The 18,632-nt window shown below is 55.8% G+C and overlaps 1 protein-coding gene across 1 annotated transcript in view; it reads left to right on the top strand.

The window, feature by feature from the left end:
- The first annotated feature begins 17,505 nt into the window (after positions 1-17,505).
- SORCS2 (sortilin related VPS10 domain containing receptor 2) overlaps positions 17,506-18,632 on the top strand; it is a 452,327-nt gene continuing 451,200 nt past the window's right edge. The window contains exon 1 of the mRNA XM_042985024.1: positions 17,506-18,000. Coding sequence (XP_042840958.1) covers positions 17,506-18,000 — 495 coding nt within the window. The remainder of the gene's footprint in view (positions 18,001-18,632) is intronic.

Here is an 18,632-nt window from a genome sequence, read left to right on the forward strand (position 1 = left end):
TCCACGTGGCCCAGTCGCCTGCCTGTACCCTGACTAACTGGTGGCTAAGAAGGGGCTGGAGAGAGGTGAGTTTCCCCTCCACAGTGGGCACCGCAGGGAGTGTGAGACCCATCGTTGAGACACTGGGATAGAGGTTCTGAGATGTTCAGTGCCTCCTTCAAAGCCGCCTGGCGAAGAAGAGATTGGTCAGCGTTCGAATCTTTCTGTTCTGAGCGTGGACAGCTGTCCCTGACGCAGAGCTGCAGGGTGGGGGCGGGAGGGTGGCCGGAGGAGGGAGGGAGGGAGTCCTGGCAGAGGGGACCGGGCTCCAGGAAGTTAGGGGAGAGCAAGGAGCGAGGGGTGGCCGGGTGGGGAGGTGAAGGTGGCTGTGTATTACCAGGTGTGGCCACACGGGAGGGAGACAGGAGGCCCGAGAGAGAGACTCGAGGTCGAAAGCAGGGGTCAGAGGTAGATGGGAAACGGGTTCCCCGCTAGAGCTCTCAGAAGGGCCTCCCCGCCAGCCCCTCGGTGTGGACTTCTGGCCCCTACATGTGAGAGAGAATGTTCTACGCCTCTGGTTTGTGGGGCTTTGTGGTGCGGCCCTGGGATCTAGGGCAGCTGACCATGTACACGGTGGTCCCTCACCACCGCTGTCCTGTCTGAATGCGGGGCCCCCGTCACTTGTCAGGCACGTGTTGGCCGGTGACCCTCTGATGGCGGGACTCTTCCCGAGTCCGGCAAGCATGATGTAGACAGACAGCGGGGGAAGCCGTCCCTCCCGGCAAAGGGGCAGAGTTTCTTGACATTTAGCAGGTGGAACCATCGAGGCCTGAGGGGCCTGACAAGATGCCGGGAAGGAACAGGGAATTGGCAAGGTGAGCACAAGGCGGGCTCCCCAAGAGGTGATCAGACGAGGTGCAGAAAGGACCCACCGTGGTGGTTCTATCGTATTAGCCAGGGTTTCTGCCCCCACAGCAAGAAAGAGCGCGTTCCCCTCCCAAAGCCCCCTTGCGTCACCACTGTTTCCAAGTCCTTTCCCACCCTGTCCCCACTACTTTCCAGGACCTTTGGCTTCTGGATTGAATCCCAGGGGACTGACTCATTCTCCTTGAGAGCCTCTTGCTGTAAACATGGCGAGACACTTGCCATGAAGAAGGGCAGAGAGAGTCCGCAGATCGCTGGGGCGACCTCAGAGTTTCTAGAAAAGATGAAACCAGTCCTCGCTGGGACAGCTCTGAGTGCGTCAGGGAGGGGCTCCGGATGACGAATCCAACAGGCAAGGGGGTCTGGACTCCACCACGCCTCTGGTTTATCTGGAAGGGGCCAGCCCTGTGCTGGTGCAGTAAATGGGGTGTGGACGCTGGGTGAGTTTTCTGTGGCTGCCATTTCAAGTGACCACAAGCCGGGTGGCTTAGAGAAACAGGAAGTTATGGAGGCCAGGAGCCCAAGATCAGGGGCTGGCTCCTTCCGGAGGCTCTGAAGGGGCAACGTGTCCGGGCGTCTCTCCCAGCTTCTGGGGGTTTCTGGCAATGTGTGGTTTTCCGCGAAGTGGGCACTCTTACCGCCGTGCCCATCTTAGCGACGAGGACACTGAGGCTCCAGGACGTTGAGTGTGGTGCAGAGCACATGTTAACTTTTCCGGAAACCATCACCTTTTTCTTCCCCAGAGTGGCCGTGCCACCGGACGTTCCCACAGCGGTGTGGGCAGTTCTGGCTCTTTGTCCCTTCCATCTGTCCTTTGTTGTGGACACTTGAGTGGGCCCATAGCAGTCTGTCACTGTGGCTCTGATTTGCATCTCCCCGGTGACCAAAGGTGTTGCACAGCCTTTCACGCGCTCGATGGCCACTTGTCCACCTTCTTTTGGTGGAAGTTCTGGTTCAATCCTTTGGCCCATTTTTTAATTGCTTTTTTCTACCCCAGTCTTTCTCTTTTTTTTTTTTAAGAAAAAGTTTTAAATGTTTATTTATTTATTGAGAGAGAGAGAGAGAGAGAGAGAGAGAGAGAGAGAGAGAGAATCCCAACAGGCTCCATGCTACCAGCACAGACCCCCATGCAGGGCTCAAACTCACGAACTGTGGGATTATCACCTGAGCAGAAACCAAGAGTCAGTCCCTTAACTGACTAAGCCACCCAGGGGCCCTCCAACTCTTCTTAAATTTTAAGAGTTGTTTATATATTCTGATCTCTTTCCTTCACCCCATTGAATTGTCTTGGTGCCTCGTCAACAACCAATTACCCTTGACCGTAAGACTTTGTTTCTGGACTTTTCATTCTGTTCCATTGGCCTATACGTCTGTCTTTCCATGAAGGCCTCACCGTCTGGATTACTGAAGCTTAGCCGTAAGTCGAGATCGGGTGGTGTATGTCTTCCAACTTTGTTCTTCTTTTAAAACGTTGTTTTGGCAATTCTGGGTCTTTGGCGTTTCCGAATAAAATTCAGGATCCGCTGGCAAATTTCTACAAAAAAGCCCGATGACATTTTGGTAAGGATCACATTCACCTTGTAGATCGATTTGTGGAGAAGGGTCATCTTGACAGTATTGCGTCTTGCAATCCACAAACAGGGAATGTTCCTGCATTCATTTACATCATCTTTAATTTCCTGTGGCCACGTTGGTAGACTTCAGTGTAGGTCTTGTACCTCTTCTGTTAAATTTCTTTTTTTTCATTAAAAAAATTTTAAGGTTTATTTTTGAGAGAGAGAGAGAGACAGAGTACAAGCTGGGGAGGGACAGAGAGACAGGGAGACACGGAATCGAAGCAGGCTCCAGGCTCCGAGCCGTCAGCACAGACAGAGCCCGATGCGAGGCTCAGTCTCTGTGAACCGTGAGGTTATGACCTGAGCCGAAGTTGGACGCTCAACCAACTGAGCCACCCAGGCGCCCCTGGTAAATTGATTTCTAAGCGTTTTACTCTTTCCAATGCTATTGTGAATGGAATTATGATCTTAATGTCATTTTTAGATTTTTATTGCTAGTATATAGAAATATAATTGATTTTTCGTATATTGATCTTACATCGTGCAGCCCTGCTAAACTTGTTTACCAGTTCCAATAGTGTCTTTGAGCATCTCTGGGGATTTTCTACGTAAAGGATCGTGCCATCTGTGACTAAACATAGTCTGATGTCTTCGTTTTCAATTTTATTTTAACGTTTATTTTTCAGAGAGAGTACCAACGAGCGAGGGGCAGAGAGAGAGACACCCGAAGCAGCTCCAGGCTCCAGGCTGCCAGCACAGAGCCTGATGTGGGGCTGGAACCCACGAACTGTGAGATTATGACCTGAGCCACGATGCTAGGAATGCTAGGATTTCTAGGAATGTCTCGGTATTCCTTTACAATCTTAAAGTTGCGGATGATTGGTGATGATGCTGCCTTTTTCATGCTTGATTTCAGTAATTTCTGTTTCTCTGGTGCTTTTTCTGTCTAGCTAAAAGCTTGTCAAATTACTTTTTTAAAGAACCAGCTTTTTGGTTTCATCGATTTCCGCTGTTGCTTTTCTGTTTTCTATCTCGCTAACGTATGGGCTCATCTTTCTTATTTGCTTTCTTCAGCTTGCTTTGGGCTTAGTGTACTCTTCCTCTTCTGGCTTCTTTGGTTGGAAGCACAGATTATTCAAGACCATTCTTTTTTCTGACTTAGGCATTCGAAGTTCTCAGCTTCCCGCTAAGCGCTGTGTCAGCTGCATGACACGCGTTTTCATACGTGGTGGGGACTCTCATCTGCTTTGAAATATTCTCTAGTTCTCTTGTGATTTCTTCTTGACCCCTTGAGTGACTTACAAGCGTGTGGCACGACTTTAAAATATTTTGGGTTTTCACAGGTCTTTCTGTGGTTACTATCTAATTGAATTCCGTCGTGGTCAGAGATCGTGCTGTTTGTGAATTCAGTCTTTCTACATTTATCGAGGCTCGTTTTATGGCCTGGCCCACGCCGTGTCCTGGAGAGTGGTCCACACGTGCTTGGAAGGAAGGCATGTCCCGAAGTCACCAGGTCCCTTACCCCGTGTGGTCAGTAATGTCCTCCCGGCTCCTGCATCTTTGGGGATTTGAAAAAATCACCAGTCTTGTTCTAGAAGTTGTCAGGAGTGGCGTGTCTACGGCTTCTGATGCTGTTGTTGAATTGTCTAGTTCTCCTTTTAATTCTGTTGGTTTTTGCTTTTCTTGTATTTTGGCTCTGTTATGAGGAGTGTGTGCGTTTGTAAGTTTTATATTTGCCCCATGTGTTGACGCCCTTATCATTGGGCAATGGTCCTCTTTGCCTCTGGGAATAGTTCCTGTCTTAACACTTGCTTCGTTTGATACCAAGGTGGTTTCTCCTGGCTCTCCCATGGCGATCGTTTTCGCAGGGTGTCCTTTGTTCCATGCTGTTACTTCCAACCTGCTCGCGTCTCTGAATCGGAGATTTGTCTCTTGTAGATGGTGTGTTTTCACATCTTACTTGCCCCGTCTGCCCATTTCTTCCTTTTGATCCGAGTGCTTAGACTATTCACATTTAATGACAAGTTGAATTAGATAAATTACTTTACCTTAATTAAATTAAAACTTCGTTTACGGGATATTGACATTTTCCATTGTACTGTTTTCCCCATGTCTCCTGAATTTTTACTGTTGTTTTGTCTGGTCCTTCTGATTCCCTTTTACTGCTTTCCTTTGTGTTAATAAATGTTTTTAGTGGCCCCTTGTAATCCCCCCTTTTTAAAAGACGTATACTGTGAATTATTTTCTTAGTGGTTATTCTAGGGACTGCAAAAATGCATTTTCGCTTATTTAAATCCACCTCAGATTACCACTAGCTTCCTTTGTTGGGGGGGAGGGGCAGAGGGGAAAGAGAGAGAAGGAAAGAGAGAGAGAGAGAGAGAGAGAGAATCTTGAGAATCTCAAGCAGGCTCCGTGCTCGGCGCAGAGCCCGAGGTGGGGCTCGATCTCAAGACTGTGAGATCATGACCCGAGCCAAAATCAAGAGTTGGATGCTTAACCAACTGAGCCACCCAGGTGCCCCTTGACTGCTTACGTCTTTTGGAGAATTGAAAATATAAGGAAAATGTATTTATAGAGTATTTTATATTAACGCTCATAGTTACCATTTCTGCTTTATTTCTTCTTGTGGGTTTAAGTTGTCGTCTGGTGCCAGCTGCTTTCAGCCTAATGGACTTTCTTTAGCATTTCTCACAAGACAGGTTTGCTATCGATAAATTATCAATCTTTGTTTATCTGGGGATGTCTTTATTTCACCTTCAGTTTTGGAGGATAGTTTTGCTGGATATAGAGTTTTTAATTTGCCGTTTTTATCCATCTAGCACTTCGAACATGTCATTCCACTACCTTCTGGTTTGTTTTTTTCCTGATGAAAAGCTACCTTTTAATATATTGCTCCTTGGTACACGAAGAGTTGGTTTTCTCTTGCTTCTTTCATGATTTCCTCTTTGTCTTTCTATGGTTTGATTATGATGTTTGTAGGCGTATATCTCTTTGTATTTAACCTACTTGGGACTTTTTGAGTTTCTTGGATATTTAGGTTAAAGATTTTCATCGATCTGGAAACATTTTGGCCAAAGTTTTTTTTTGTTTTTTTTAAATATATATTCATTTTTGAGAGACAGAGTGTGAGTGGGGGAGGGGCAGAGAGAGAGGGAGACACAGAATCGGAAGCAGGCTCCGGGCTCTGAGCTGTCAGCACAGAGCCCAAAGTGGGGCTGGAACTCACGGACCATGAGATCATGAGCTGAGCCGAAGTCGGACGCTTAACCGACTGAGCCACCCAGGCGCCCCTCAAGTTTTTTATTTAGCCCCTTTCTATCTCTCTTTCAGGACTCACATCACGCATATCGTTGTGTTTGATGTTATTCTTCACACCTTTGAGGCTCTGTTCATTTTTGTTCAATCATTTTTTTTTCTCTCTGTTCTTGATATTGGATAATTTTCATTACTCTGTCTTCAAGTTCATGGATTCTTCTGCCATGTCAAGTCTGCAACTGAGCCTCTCCAGTGAACTTTCCTCATGATTGCATTCTTTAACTCCAGACTTTCCATTTGATACATTATTTCTTTTCCATTTTTGTTGATTTATTATTGTCATACTTTCCTTTATTTCTTTGACTATACATATACATATATATACACTATATATATATCAGCTGCTTTGAAGTCTTTCACTATCAAGTCCAACTTCTAGGGATCTCTGGAGACTGAAGACTGCTCTTTTTTTGTCCTTGACTCCGGGTAATATTCTCCTGTTTCTTTGCATTTCTCACTTTTTCTGGTTGTTAAAAACTGGACATTTTAGGGGCGCCTGAGTAGCTCATTAGGTTAAGCGTCTGACTTCGTCTCGGGTCACGATCTCACACTTCGTGAGTTTGAGCCCCTTGTTGGGCTCTCTCCTGTCAGTACAGAACCCGCTTCAGATCCTGTGTCCTCCTCTCTCTTTTCCCCTTCCCCTCTTGAGGTCTCTCTCTTGAAAATAAATAAAAAATAAATAAACCTTTTTTATTTTTATTTTTTAAATTTTTTTTAACGTTTATTTATTTTTGAGACAGAGAGAGACAGAGCATGAACAGGGGAGGGGCAGAGAGAGACGGAGACACAGAATCCGAAACAGGCTCCAGGCTCTGAGCTGTCAGCACAGAGCCTGACGTGGGGCTCGAACCCACGGACCGTGAGATCATGACCTGAGCTGGAGTCGGAAGCTCAACCGACTGAGCCCCCCAGGTGCCCCTGTTGTTGTTGTTTTTAAATTTATAACCTTTGAACCCGTGTCTGCCTCACTTAGGGATCGGCCAGTATTTGATCAGAAGTATTCTCAAACACCATGAGTTAGTAAACCTTCTATCCTCGATCAAAGACCTTTGTGTGGGCAGAGGAGCACGTTCAAAATCTAGGCATTTTCAGGTCTGCCTGGCTTTTGCTTTTCACTGGGCTGTTCATACTTCCTTTGTCCACACACATGGCCTTAGGGTCAGTCAGAAGTCTGTGGCTGGCTTGGGCCCTTCCCAGGGGCACACAGCCTCAGCCATTCTGTACGGCCTCCGGGCCAGTCATTTCCACTGTCGCTGCTGGTAGGCGTGGATGCCACCCATTGCTCCAAACTGAGCGAGTCCCTTTACCCCTGGCACTGCAGCTGCTGTGCCCATGGCCACCCCTCCCCGCGGAGCCTTGGCCTTCCCCGCTGGGAGGGTGCTAAGGGACGAGCCTGGGGCCTGCATGGTGCAGACGCTCATGGTTCCTACCTGAAGTGCAGCAGTCTTCAAGGACGGACACTGCTTCAATGATGGACACTGCATCAATGGTTGCCTGTTCTTGATTTCCAGCGTGTGGAAATGGCTGTTTTCGTCAATTTGCGCGGTTTTATAATTGACTTTTGGGAGGAGCATTTGCCAACCTCTTCACCTGGCTACAAGTCGAAGTTCTGCCTCCCTGGAGTGCACTTGTGACTGGAAACGTGGGGCAGAGCTGAGGGTGGTCAGAGGGCAGGGTCGGAGGTAGGGGAGAAGTCGCCGTGAGGATGTGAAGGTTGGTTGGGATGGACGAGATTCATTTAGCCGAGGAGGAAAATGGCGGTGCCCATGGGGAAAGGGATTTTCCCAAGTTCTTGAAGCTCAGTCAGTGGAAAGCTGACACTGGAACCTGGCCCTCCTGACTCCCAACTCAGTGCTCTTTCCCTCCTGCCAGATTGCTTCAGTGGTTGTCATTTAGAAGTCTGAATCCCTAGGAGTTTTCAATGTGACAGATCCATCCATCTCCCTCCCTCCCTCCCTCCCTCCCTCCCTCCCTCCCTCCCTCCCTTCTTTCCTTCCTTCCTTCCTTCCTTCCTTCCTTCCTTCCTTCCTTCCTTCTGTCCTTCCTTCCTTCCTTCCTTCCTTCCTTCCTTCCTTCTTTCTTTCTGTCCTTCCTTTGGTCCATCCATCTATCCATCCATCCATCATCCATCCATCCATCATCCATCCATTTTCCTTCCTTCCTTCCTTCCTTCCTTCCTTCCTTCCTTCCTTTGGTCCATCCATCCCTCCTCCCATCCATCCATCATCCATCCATTCATCCATCATCCATCTATCTTCCTTCCTTCCTTCCTTCCTTCCTTCCTTCCTTCCTTCCATCCTTCTGTCCTTCCTTTGGTCCATGCATCCATCATCCATCCATCTTCCTTCCTTCTTCCCATCATCCTTCTGTCCTTCCTTTGGTCCATCCATCCATCCATCCATCATCCATCTACCTTCCTTCCTTCCTTCCATCCTTCCATCCTTCTGTCCTTCCTGTGGTCCATCCACCCATGCATCCATCCTCTTCCTTCCTTCCTTTCTCCCTCCCTCCCTCCCTCCCTCCATCCTTCCCTCCCTTCCATCCATCCATCCATCCGTCCAATATTTATTAAATGCTTACTGTGTGCCCAGCACTGTGCTGTGCTGTGAGGATAAGTAGAGAACAAGAACTGACATGATCCCAGTGTCACGATCCTCATAGTCTCAGAGTGGCGGCACTAGCCTCAGGAAAGGACCTTGCAAGATCCATTTTGAAGAAATATCCCACACTTCTCTGTTAGTCTTAATTAAGGCAGTTCCCCTTTCCAGGGAAAACAATGAGTTTTAATTAACTTCCGAGCTGAAACCCTTCAAACCGTGATTTCAACCAAGTATAATTTGTGGAAAATTTTTATCTATGGAAAAGTTTTAAGTGTGTAAAGCATTTAAATAAAAAAAAAATCAATTGTCATATTCAATAGTTTGGTAGCAAAAAATTTCATTTCTGGAATGAATCTCAAAGGCAAGCTTACTGTGAGTTCTCTTTCAAAATATTTAGTGAAGTTGATGGTTCTAAAAACAACTCCTCTAGACGAATGTATGACCCTGAAGCCCTTGGCCTGACACAGAGGGAATGTGGCGGAATGTGGTGGAAACAGCACGGCTTAAGACACTTGCCAGCTGCTTGCGGCTGCCTGTGTGATTCCAAGGAGCCATATGGGAACTGAAAAATTCAGGAAAGAATCTGGATGCTTTGTCCACACAACAAATAATTGGATATTTGGAAATGAGATTTTGGGCTGTATCTTGAGTCTTCCTCTGGGAATTCCTAAATACAACCCCAGAGGGATTCATGGAATTTTTAAAATCTCGTCTTTCTCTCGTCCTCCTCTATTTTTTCCCCTTGGGTGATCTCATTCGATAGTCATGTCCAAATCTTGTCTCCAGCCCTGATCCTCTCCCAGGCACCATTTCCAAAGGCCTCTAGAGCCTTCCTGCCAGCGTGCCATTGATGAGGAGGGCTCACCAAATGTCCCTGGGCTCCTGCGTTTGCCAGCCTCCCTACAGGAAGTTCAGGCCATGAACCCGGGCTCTGGCCGATGGGATGTGAGTGATAGTGGGGTGACCTCCAGGCCCGACCCCAGGAAATGTTCTGTGTGTTCTCCGGCTCTCTCTTCTGCCACAGGGACCTTGCAGGCTAGAGGTTCCAGAGGGCGGAGATAGAAGTCGGAAAGGAGGCGCCTGACCTGCATCAGACTTTGTGAATGAATGCAGTGCCCCTTTCTTGGGTTTCCCCACCGAGATTCGGGGTTCGTTTATCACGGCAGCCCAGCCTAGCCTCGCTTGGCTGATAGTTCCAGGATGTTCCACAGGCACCCTGGAGACAACGTGTCCAGAGTTGAGCAGCCATCTTCAAATTTGTTCCCTAACTATGGAGTGACATCAATGTTCTCCCAGACGCCTCTGAGTCTCTTTGGATTCCGTGTGTCGCCTCGCATGGGAGGGGCCCGCCTGCGTTTCCTCCTCCCCACCGCGTCTGCTCACAACCTGCCGTCTCTCACCTGGACCCACACCATGACCTCCGCTGGCCCGGTCTCTCTCCCGAGCTCCGGCTCTCAGGAGCTGCCAGCATCGCCATTCTGAAACACAAATCTGATCATGCCGTTCCTTCTCTCAAAGCCCTGGAAGGGTCTCTGTCACCTTGGAAGAAGGCACCAGCCTGGCTTCCCCCCCCAAGTCTTACAGTCCGTCCTGTATGGCCAGGCCGCTTGTCCCTCCCCGTGTGCACCGTGCACCTTGGTCTTTTGTCCCTTGCAGATGCTGCAGTCTGTTTTACTTCGTCTGGGTCCCAGCTCGTCATTGAACACCCGCCCAAATGTATTTTTCTCTTCGCCAGCACCTCAGGCAGAATAAATTCTCCCTTCTTCCTTCCGCCGTCCTCAGCACGTCATTCCAGAGTAGCCTGTGTTCTTGGGCGTTATGCAGGCAAAGCGGGAGGGAAGGACCGCAGGGTCAAAAAGTTGGGGGGGGGGAAACGGAATTAGTCAAAACCGAACGTTGTTAAATGCAAATGGCACGTGACCCTGAGAGGCGTGACCAGCCACACATCGCAAACGGCACGTGAGCATCTGGGGGGCACCTCGTGGGGCTCACGTCCTGGGGAAGTTGTCATGTGCCCTCGCGTCACAGATGGGGAGACTGAGGCCCAGAGCACGCAGCTGGCGGGCGGCCAGGCTGACGGTGGAAGAACAGGACTGCAGGCGGTGGGGGCGTGTGCTTGCGGGGGGCGGGGGGGCTGGGCAGCTGGCAGGGGACCGCGCCTCCCGTCAGGCCACCTGCCTGCCAGCGCCTGCTGCTCCCGGCCCTTGCCCTGCGAATGCAGACACACTGCGCCCCGGGGTGGGGGCACTTGGGGGACTGGGAGGGTCTTCCCTAGGGATAGTCCACACTGCGCCCCAGCCAGGGCACTTGGGGGCCTGGGGGGGGACTTCACCAGGGACAGTCCACACTGCGCCCCGGCTGGAGGACACTTGGGGGACTGGGAGGGACTTCACGGGGGACGGTCCATACTGCGCCCTGGCCGGGGGGCACTTGGGGGACTGGGAGCATCTTCCCTAGGGAGGGTCCACGCTGCGCCCTGGCCAGAGCACTTGGGGGACTGGGGGGGACTTCCCCGGGGACGGCCATGGACCATCACCGCATCGATGGGTGAGGCGTGGTCATGCAGACGGACCTCCTGTGGGTTGTCTGTCACTGTCCCACGTGAAGACCTTCTTCCTGCAACAAGAGAAGAAAATAGCCACCGCCGTCCAGATGCTCTTCTGAGCATCCTACAGACACTCCTTCACCTGCACGACAACCTGTTCACAGGTGCCACGGCCGTTCTCAGTGACCCCGAGGAGACTGAGGCTCAGAGTGAAAGCAGTGACTTCTGCAGCGACCCGCAGGGCCGGGACCGGAGTTCAGGCCCCGGCCTCGCTCGCGGCCACCACCGTGAGCTCCTCTCGCCCCACCAAGCACTCACCACACTCTGGCGGGTGCTTTCCAGCACCGCCTCTGAGGCGGGCACTGTTGACGGCCCTGCAGCCGCTTCTGAAACGTGACCAGCAGCGCCCTGTGCTGGAGATCGCCACTCTCTAGCTGTGCGCTCCAGGGCAGTTCACTTAGCCTCTCTGGGCCTCAGATGCCTTGCTTCTAAAGTCGGGATAACGGTGCCCCCAAAACACTAGGCACATGGGAGGCCCCTCGTATGGTGCGTGGGGGACAGGGGGCGGCGAGGGCCAATCTGAGAAGTGGGCCCCCAGAGCGGCTGCAAGCCTCCTTCCCTCCCTTTTGTCCCTTCCCGCATTTCCTGGCCTCCTACTGGGCCCGGGCCTGTGCACTTGGCTTCAGGGGAAAGACTCCTGGCCTCTGCCCTCTTTCCCAGCTCCTAGGAATCCCAAGGGTGCTTTCTGGCTGGTTGTGCGTTTCCTCCGCAGGCCAGCCCTCCTCTCCTCTACCCTGCCCGCCAGAATGACCACAGTGGGCTCTTGCCCCTACAGACTGATGGGGAAACCCCTCTTCCCTGGGCGCCCGGGGGCCACTTTCTGGGGCCTTCCCTGGTGCCCGTTAGATGATGAGGTACCGTCCCGCTACGGGGAGCTGAGGGCGTACTTTTAAGCCACACTGCAACCCAGTAAGCAGGGGTGGCCCCTGCACTGGTCGGAGCTGGTCGCCGCCCCACTCTCCGTCCCCATGGTGCTTTATGCATGCACACGGAGAGCTGGGGAGCAGTGCGGCTCGGGGCCAGCCCCACGCCTGTGCCTGCCTGCCACGTGCCCTCTGGGAGCCTCGGTCTCACTGGATGTCAGTGGACTTGATAATCGTCCCAGCCCCATCCCGGCTCCACAGGGTTGGGGGGATCCGTGCACGTGGAGGCCAAGGAGGAGGGGCCCGGCAGACAGGACGGCGCCCCAGGCCTCCCCCACTCATGTGGGGCGTGGGGAAACACGGGTTCTTTAGTCACATGCCTGGGGTCACGGCCCGCCCCCACCCCTTGCTGCTTGTGGAAGCCTGGTGCTCAGCAAACACTTGATGAACGGAAGAAGGAGACACGCCTGTCGCACTGCGGTATCTATGCGTCTACGAGAAAGAGGAGCCCGGATGGCTGGAAACGGTTGTCACCCTGGTCTCCGCCGGGCTCTGGCCTCCTGCTTGCTTGGCTTCTCACACACCAGGGGTTTGGCTGGCCCACAGCGGTGGCGCCCCTGGGCAAAGAGATCCCTGCCTCCACCAAGAGGCACCCACAACCACCACCCCAGCTGCCCAAAGAACTGCCAGCTCCCCCCCCCCCCCCGCCCCCGCCCCCGCCACCGTCTCCCTTCTCTGTTGGGATTGGAGCAGCCAGATCCCTGTCTCCCTGTGGGGCCTTTCCTTCCTTCTCCATCTGGACTCGTTTCCCTTCAATCTCTGGGTCAGACTTCTGTTCCTGGCCTGAGTTAAAGTCCCGTCCAGGCGTCCTTGACAACTTGATAATGGGATGGCTGTGCTCGATCTTTCTCCTGAAAGCCCTCACCTCAACCCCTTGTCATTTGCTGAAAGTCATTAGGAGACGTTTCTGCAAGGCACCGCAGCCCCCCCCAAATGTGGCTGCTCCCCTCCCCACCCCCCAACTCCCCACCCTGCGGCTTATTTCTGCCCCCCTGCCCCTGGCAGCTCCCCCCTCCACCTGAAAGCCCTCCCTTCCTGACCTGGCATCTTCCCCCCACCCCTGCAGCTTCCTCTCCTCACCTGGCAGCTTCCCCCCTCCCCGCCCAAGCAGGTGCAGACTTCTTAGTTTTGCTGGAGGCCAGGCCAGGGGCGGCTGGGACCACAGCGCAGGGGAGGGGCTCCCCTCTGTAGAACCTGGCACCCCAACAGCCTGTCTCCTCAGTCTCCTTCCTGCTGGGTCCCCAAGTGTCCCCAAGAGCATTGCTCACGGGTTCCTGGACCGTCTCTGAATCAGGCCCGTGCGGGTAGTTGCCCAAGCTGAGCTCTGTCGCATTTATAAAGATAAATTAAAATACTATCACTAGAGACCTTCAATAATTAAAAAAAAAAACCTGAGCCTTTTAATGAGTAAGTGGTCTGATTGAAACTTGGAGAGAAGAAGTCTTTCTGGTCCTTTTTGAAGGGGACACATTGCAATGGCGGGAGGAATCAGTCTGGGTCTTGAAGCTGAAGGGTTTGGATGGGGGCTCAGTGGGGCCCCCACTCACCTCTCAGGAAAAGCACCGTCTAGTGGGTCCAGCCATGTGCCAGGCATCTGGCGTCTGTTTTTTCGTGAATCCTCTACCCACTCAGGTCAAGAGATCGTTGGCGTTTGTCTAAAGTTCCCCCAGGTGATTCCCACGTGGAGCCCAGGCCTTGAACCGCTGGGTCAGCACGGTGGCTCTCAAACTTGGGGGGCGTGTCAGAACCAGCAGGGGACACATTAGAACACAGATCCCTCGGCCCCATCCCAGAGTTTCCGGTTCGGTGGGTCTGGGGTGGGGCCTGGGAATCGGCATCTGTAACCGGTTCCCAGTAATGCTGACGCAGCTGGTCCTGGGATGACACAGAGAACCAGGGGGTCGGGGTCGTGCTGGTGAGGCAACTACAGACACAGAGAGGTGAGGCGTGCCACTTAGGACACCCCACTGGCACATGGGGACGTGGGCCTTGGAACCCTTCGGATAGATTGCTGAACCCCAGGTCGGGGAGAAGGGAACGCCCTCTATGTAGGCGCTATATAGGTACTAGGTAGACAGGAGGTTCAACGAGATCTTTCTTCTAGAACAATGCCCTGCCAGAGTAGGCCCAACAGCTTATAGTCTTGATTATGTTTGTTCCTGTTTCCTGAAGGATCGGTTGAAGACCAGCCTTCTTCCCTCGGCCCCCGGCGGGTCTTCCCCTTCCCAAGGGGGCCAAGCGGCCGTCTCTGAGGCACCCGCCTCCCCCCTCCCAGGAGCAGGGGCCGGGTGTGACCGGGTCCGGAGCCCAGTGCCCCGCGCGGAGCTGGGAACCAGGAGGCGGTGAGGGAGATGGCGAGGGCTGCTTCCCCATCTCAGGACGTCTCAGGGTCTCAGGGTGTCTGGGTGTCTCAGGGTGACACACGGTGCTTCCGTCGCCCTTCACGCCCACGCCGGCTGAGCGCACGTCCACCGCGGTGGCGCCGCAGACGCTGTCCCCGCCATCTCCCGAGACTTCTCCCCGTCGGGATGTCAGACAGGGTGCCTGACTACAACCTGCCGCCCTTCCTTGCCGCCCGTCCCCGTGTCTTTCTCCTGCACCGAAGCCCCCGGGGTCCCCGAGTGGGTCACTAACGAGGGTGAGCACAGGTCGAGCAGGTGCTGGGCGCGGGCTTTCCTCCACCCCCCGCAAGTCCCCTGCCGCCTTCCCCGGGCCCGGCCACCAAGGCCTCTCTGGACTCTGGACAGGGGCCTCCTAGGGAGCTAGCTTCCTGTACTGTCCTCACAGGGGGACAGATGGCTCTGAAATGTCTCCGGTCTTACTCCCCTGCTTAAAAGCCCCCAGCGACTTGGTACCAGTCTGCGAATACAAATCAAGCCGGCTGCCTTCCTCCCTGAGCCTGGACGGTGGCTCTCATGCTCCACCCTGCCCCCCAGCTCTTCCCACCTTGCCGTGGTCGGCTCCTTCTCCGCTCAAAGTTCCCCGGCCCCTTAGTGGCCCCTTCATCTCCGTGTGCTGACTGCCGCATTTTCTCCTGGGTACTTACTACTGTCTGAAAAGAACTTTCCGCGTTAGGACAGGGGCTCCTCACCAGCGCAGGGGTACTTGTCTGTCTCCGCCATCACTGTGTCCCCGTGTCCAGCAGTGTGCATGAGTTGCGTGACCTTGGGGATTCCCACGTCTCTGAGCTTTGGATTCGGAGAAGGGGTGAATCAGTCCCACTCTTTTGAAAGCGTTGCAGCCTTATCGGGGCAGAGTCAACCAGACGACTGTTCTGGAAAAAGCACCGGGGAGGCATCCGCCAGCCTGCCTGCATTTCAGGCCTGGGGCCTCCCCCCCACTTCCTCGAGGACTTTAACCAAGTCACCAATAACGTGGGCCTCAGTTTGAGCCCGGGTGGTGGTGCTGATGTGCCCCTGGCCGAGAGGCTTCGTCTGTGCCTACAAGTGGTTAATGTACCCGTGAACCCGGCACGCAGACCACAAGTTACGCGGGATGGGGGAAGGAAGGCTGCCCTGGGGCCAGAAAGCCGGGGCTGGAGTCTGGAGCCTGACACGCTCTGGCTTGGTGAACTTGGCAGTCACTGCCTGGAGTCTATGTCCTCAGCTGTGGAAAGGGGACCATCATACGTGCCCCACAGCCTGCTTCTGGGAATTATATACAATTACCTGCAATGTCGCCCCTTGTCCCCGAGAGCAGGTTCCTCCCCTTCCCCCACCCCCGCCCCGTCTTCTTCCCCAGGATGCACTGGGTCCCTGGGAAAGTGTCCAGCATGGAGTAGGTGCTCAGTCATTTGTCACAGTCAACTTTTCTTGGGGACAATGCTTAGGGGCTCTTCTACTAAAACAAGCAGACAGACAAGGGGAGAAGCTCAGAGCCTGTGCGGCCCCCGCCTTCACATTACGGCTGGGGAGGGGAGTGGAGACCAGGATGTCGGGAAGGGCTCCCCGGGGAACCGGCTAACCCGGGACACCACCCACCTCTTTTCTTGACTCCCGGCCACCGTCCGCAGCGTGCTTTGTTTGCAAGCCTCTCCCTAGGCCCCCGTTTGCCTGTCTCGCCTCCCTCAGCCCTGCACCGACCCCTTCTGCTCTTCCCTGCTCCCTGTGCGAGACCACATGTTCCCACAGCCGATGGCTCCTGCTTCCCGTCCCCACCCGGGGCCTGAGCCTGAGACTTAGAATCTGTCAGGTTGGGAATTTACACCATGGAGGGGAGGGCGAGGGCACATTCCAAGGGGGGAGACTTCCTGGACATCTGGCCCCCCCACCCCCAGCCTGGGCACAGACAGCGTGAGCCCCTGGGACGCTATCCGTTACTGGCTAGGACTTCCGCCTGCGGGGAAGACAGCAGAAGACAGTGCTGAGGGCTGCTGCCCTTGGAGGCTGGAGGGAACCTGCACCCCCTCTCTCTTCCCCAGGTGTTTGAGGCTTTGCTCCCCTGCCCCGTTAGGCTCCCTCTCTGTCTCCCTCGCTGTCTGTCTCTCCCCCGCTCTGGACCAAAGAGACGCGCCTGGGAGGCGGGTGCGACAGAGACCCCTGAGGACTTTTCCCTGACGCAGAGGCCTCTGGGGGAGGGGTGGAGGCAGGCTGGCCCCTGGCCCCGCAGAGGCTGCAAAGCGGGCCTCGCCTCAGAGACTCTCCGGCACCCGGACTCCATCTTTTCCTGAGGCCAAGTTGTATGTAGCACGTGGAGGGTACTCGAGGTGGGTACTCAGTCTGTCTACAGCAGCCCATGATCTTGGGCGGCGACTTCCTGTGTGCTGAGCCTCAGTTTCCCCACTCTTCGCTTCCGCCCGGCAGGCTCTGCCCTGGATGGGACCTCGCACCCCCGCACGCCCCCTCTAAGTGCTTCCACACCCGGGTGTCTGTCTTCATGTTCGGGGCTGCCCCCTTGGTGGCTCCTGGGCTTGGAGCACGGCCTTGCCCTGCCAGGACGTCCCGAAGCCTAAGGCAGAGGCGTGGCTGCCCAGGAGTAGGTTGTGTCCCGGCGGCCACAGGGCCTTTGCAGTGCCTAGAAAGTCCCCTAGGTTCTGTCTACACTGTCGCCTCTTTAGAGGCCCCCGCAGAACACCGCACCACTTCCGCTCTGTCCTCGTTGTGGCTCTCTGTGACTTGGTGTGTCAAGGTGTTGGCACGGGTGAGGTCTGTCTCCCTCCGCGGACCACCGGCTCCAGGGCCTGGCGCCTGGCTGTTGTTCACCCCTGTGCCCCCCGGGGCCTGGAACCGTGGCTGGCCCAGAGTGGGCGCTCAGTAAGTTCAGGAAGGAAGGGAGGGAGGAAGGAAAGAGGGCAGAGAGGAGGGAAGGCGCAGGGAAGGGCCGAGGAAGGGAGGAAAGGGCTCTGGGGCTCGGCGCTCCCGGGACCTCTGCCCAGGCCCTTGAGCGGTTGGCGCTCGCTCGGCCGGCGCGGGGTCGGCCGGCAGGTGGCGGTGCGCCCTCGGCTGCGCGGGCGGCGGCGGAGCCGCGAGTCCCCTCCTCCCGCCGGCTCCCTCCCCTCGCCGGCTCCTTTCTCTGCGCTCTCGCTCGCGCTCCCCGGCGCCCTCCCGCTCTCCCGGCCGCGGTCTCCCTCGCCCGCGCCGCCCCGCCGCCGCCCCTCGGCGACCATGGCGCACCGGGGGTCCCCGCGCGCCCCGAAGGGCCCCGGCCCCGCCGCCCGAGCCCCGAGCCCCGGGGCCCCGCCGCCGCCGCCGCCGCCGCCGCCGCCGCCGCGTTCGCCGCGCTCGCGGCCGCTCCTGCTGCTGCTGCTGCTGCTGGCCGCCTGCGGGGCGGCGGGGCGCTCCCCCGAGCCCGGGCGCCTGGGTCCCCGCGCGGTGCTGACCCGGGCGCCGCCGAGCCCGCCCGCGGGGCGCGCGCCGCCGGGCGGCGGCGAGGACCGGCAGGCGCGCGGCGCGGAGCCCGGCGCCCCGGGGCTCGGTCCGGCGCCCGGTCCCGGCGAGGACGGCGCCCCCGCGGCGGGCCAGGGGCGCCGGGCGCGGGCGGCGCCCGTGGCCGGAGCGGCTTCTCGGGCGCAGGTCTCGCTCATCAGCACATCGTTCGTGCTCAAGGGGGACGCGACGCACAACCAGGCGATGGTGCACTGGACGGGCGAGAACAGCAGCGTAAGTGACCTCCGCGCGCCCCCCGCGGCCCCTGCCCCGGCCACCTCGGGGCCGCACTTCCGGACGGCCCCGGGGTCACCCCGGGCGTTCTTGGCGACTTGGGGACGCGAGTCACCTCCGCGGCGGCGCCCCTACTGGACTCTGGCCACCGGTTCCTTGGGGGGAGAGAGGTCCCCAGATAATGTGAGCGCCCCGCCTGACAGATTTCCAGGACCCGAGCCACCTCGGAGGCGCCCCTAGTAGCTTCCGGAGCCCAGGTTACGCGGGAGGGGGTGTCTCCCGAGGCTTCGGGGCGCTGGTCACCTCGGTCCTTTAGGACCACCTTAACTCGGTGTTGCGCCTCGACCGCTCTGACTCCACCCGGTCTGCTCAGCGTTGCGTTCTGGGATTTTGGCTGCGGGACCCTCTCCGCCCTGGTCTGTCCGGGACTTCGCTCGTGGTCTGCCCCGGAGCTCGCTCCAGGGGCTCCAGGGCTTCCCCGGTTAGCTCGGCGTCTGATTCTGGGACGGACGCCCTCCCCACCCCCTCCCCCCGCCCCGGATTCCACTAACGTGACCGGGGCTACATGTGGAAGCGCAGGGATCTGCGTACCCACGGAGTTGGGCGCCGCGCCGCGCTCGCCACCCGCGCCC

Source organism: Panthera tigris, chromosome B1 (genome assembly GCF_018350195.1).
Source record: "Panthera tigris isolate Pti1 chromosome B1, P.tigris_Pti1_mat1.1, whole genome shotgun sequence".
NCBI classification, from domain to species: domain Eukaryota; kingdom Metazoa; phylum Chordata; class Mammalia; order Carnivora; family Felidae; genus Panthera; species Panthera tigris.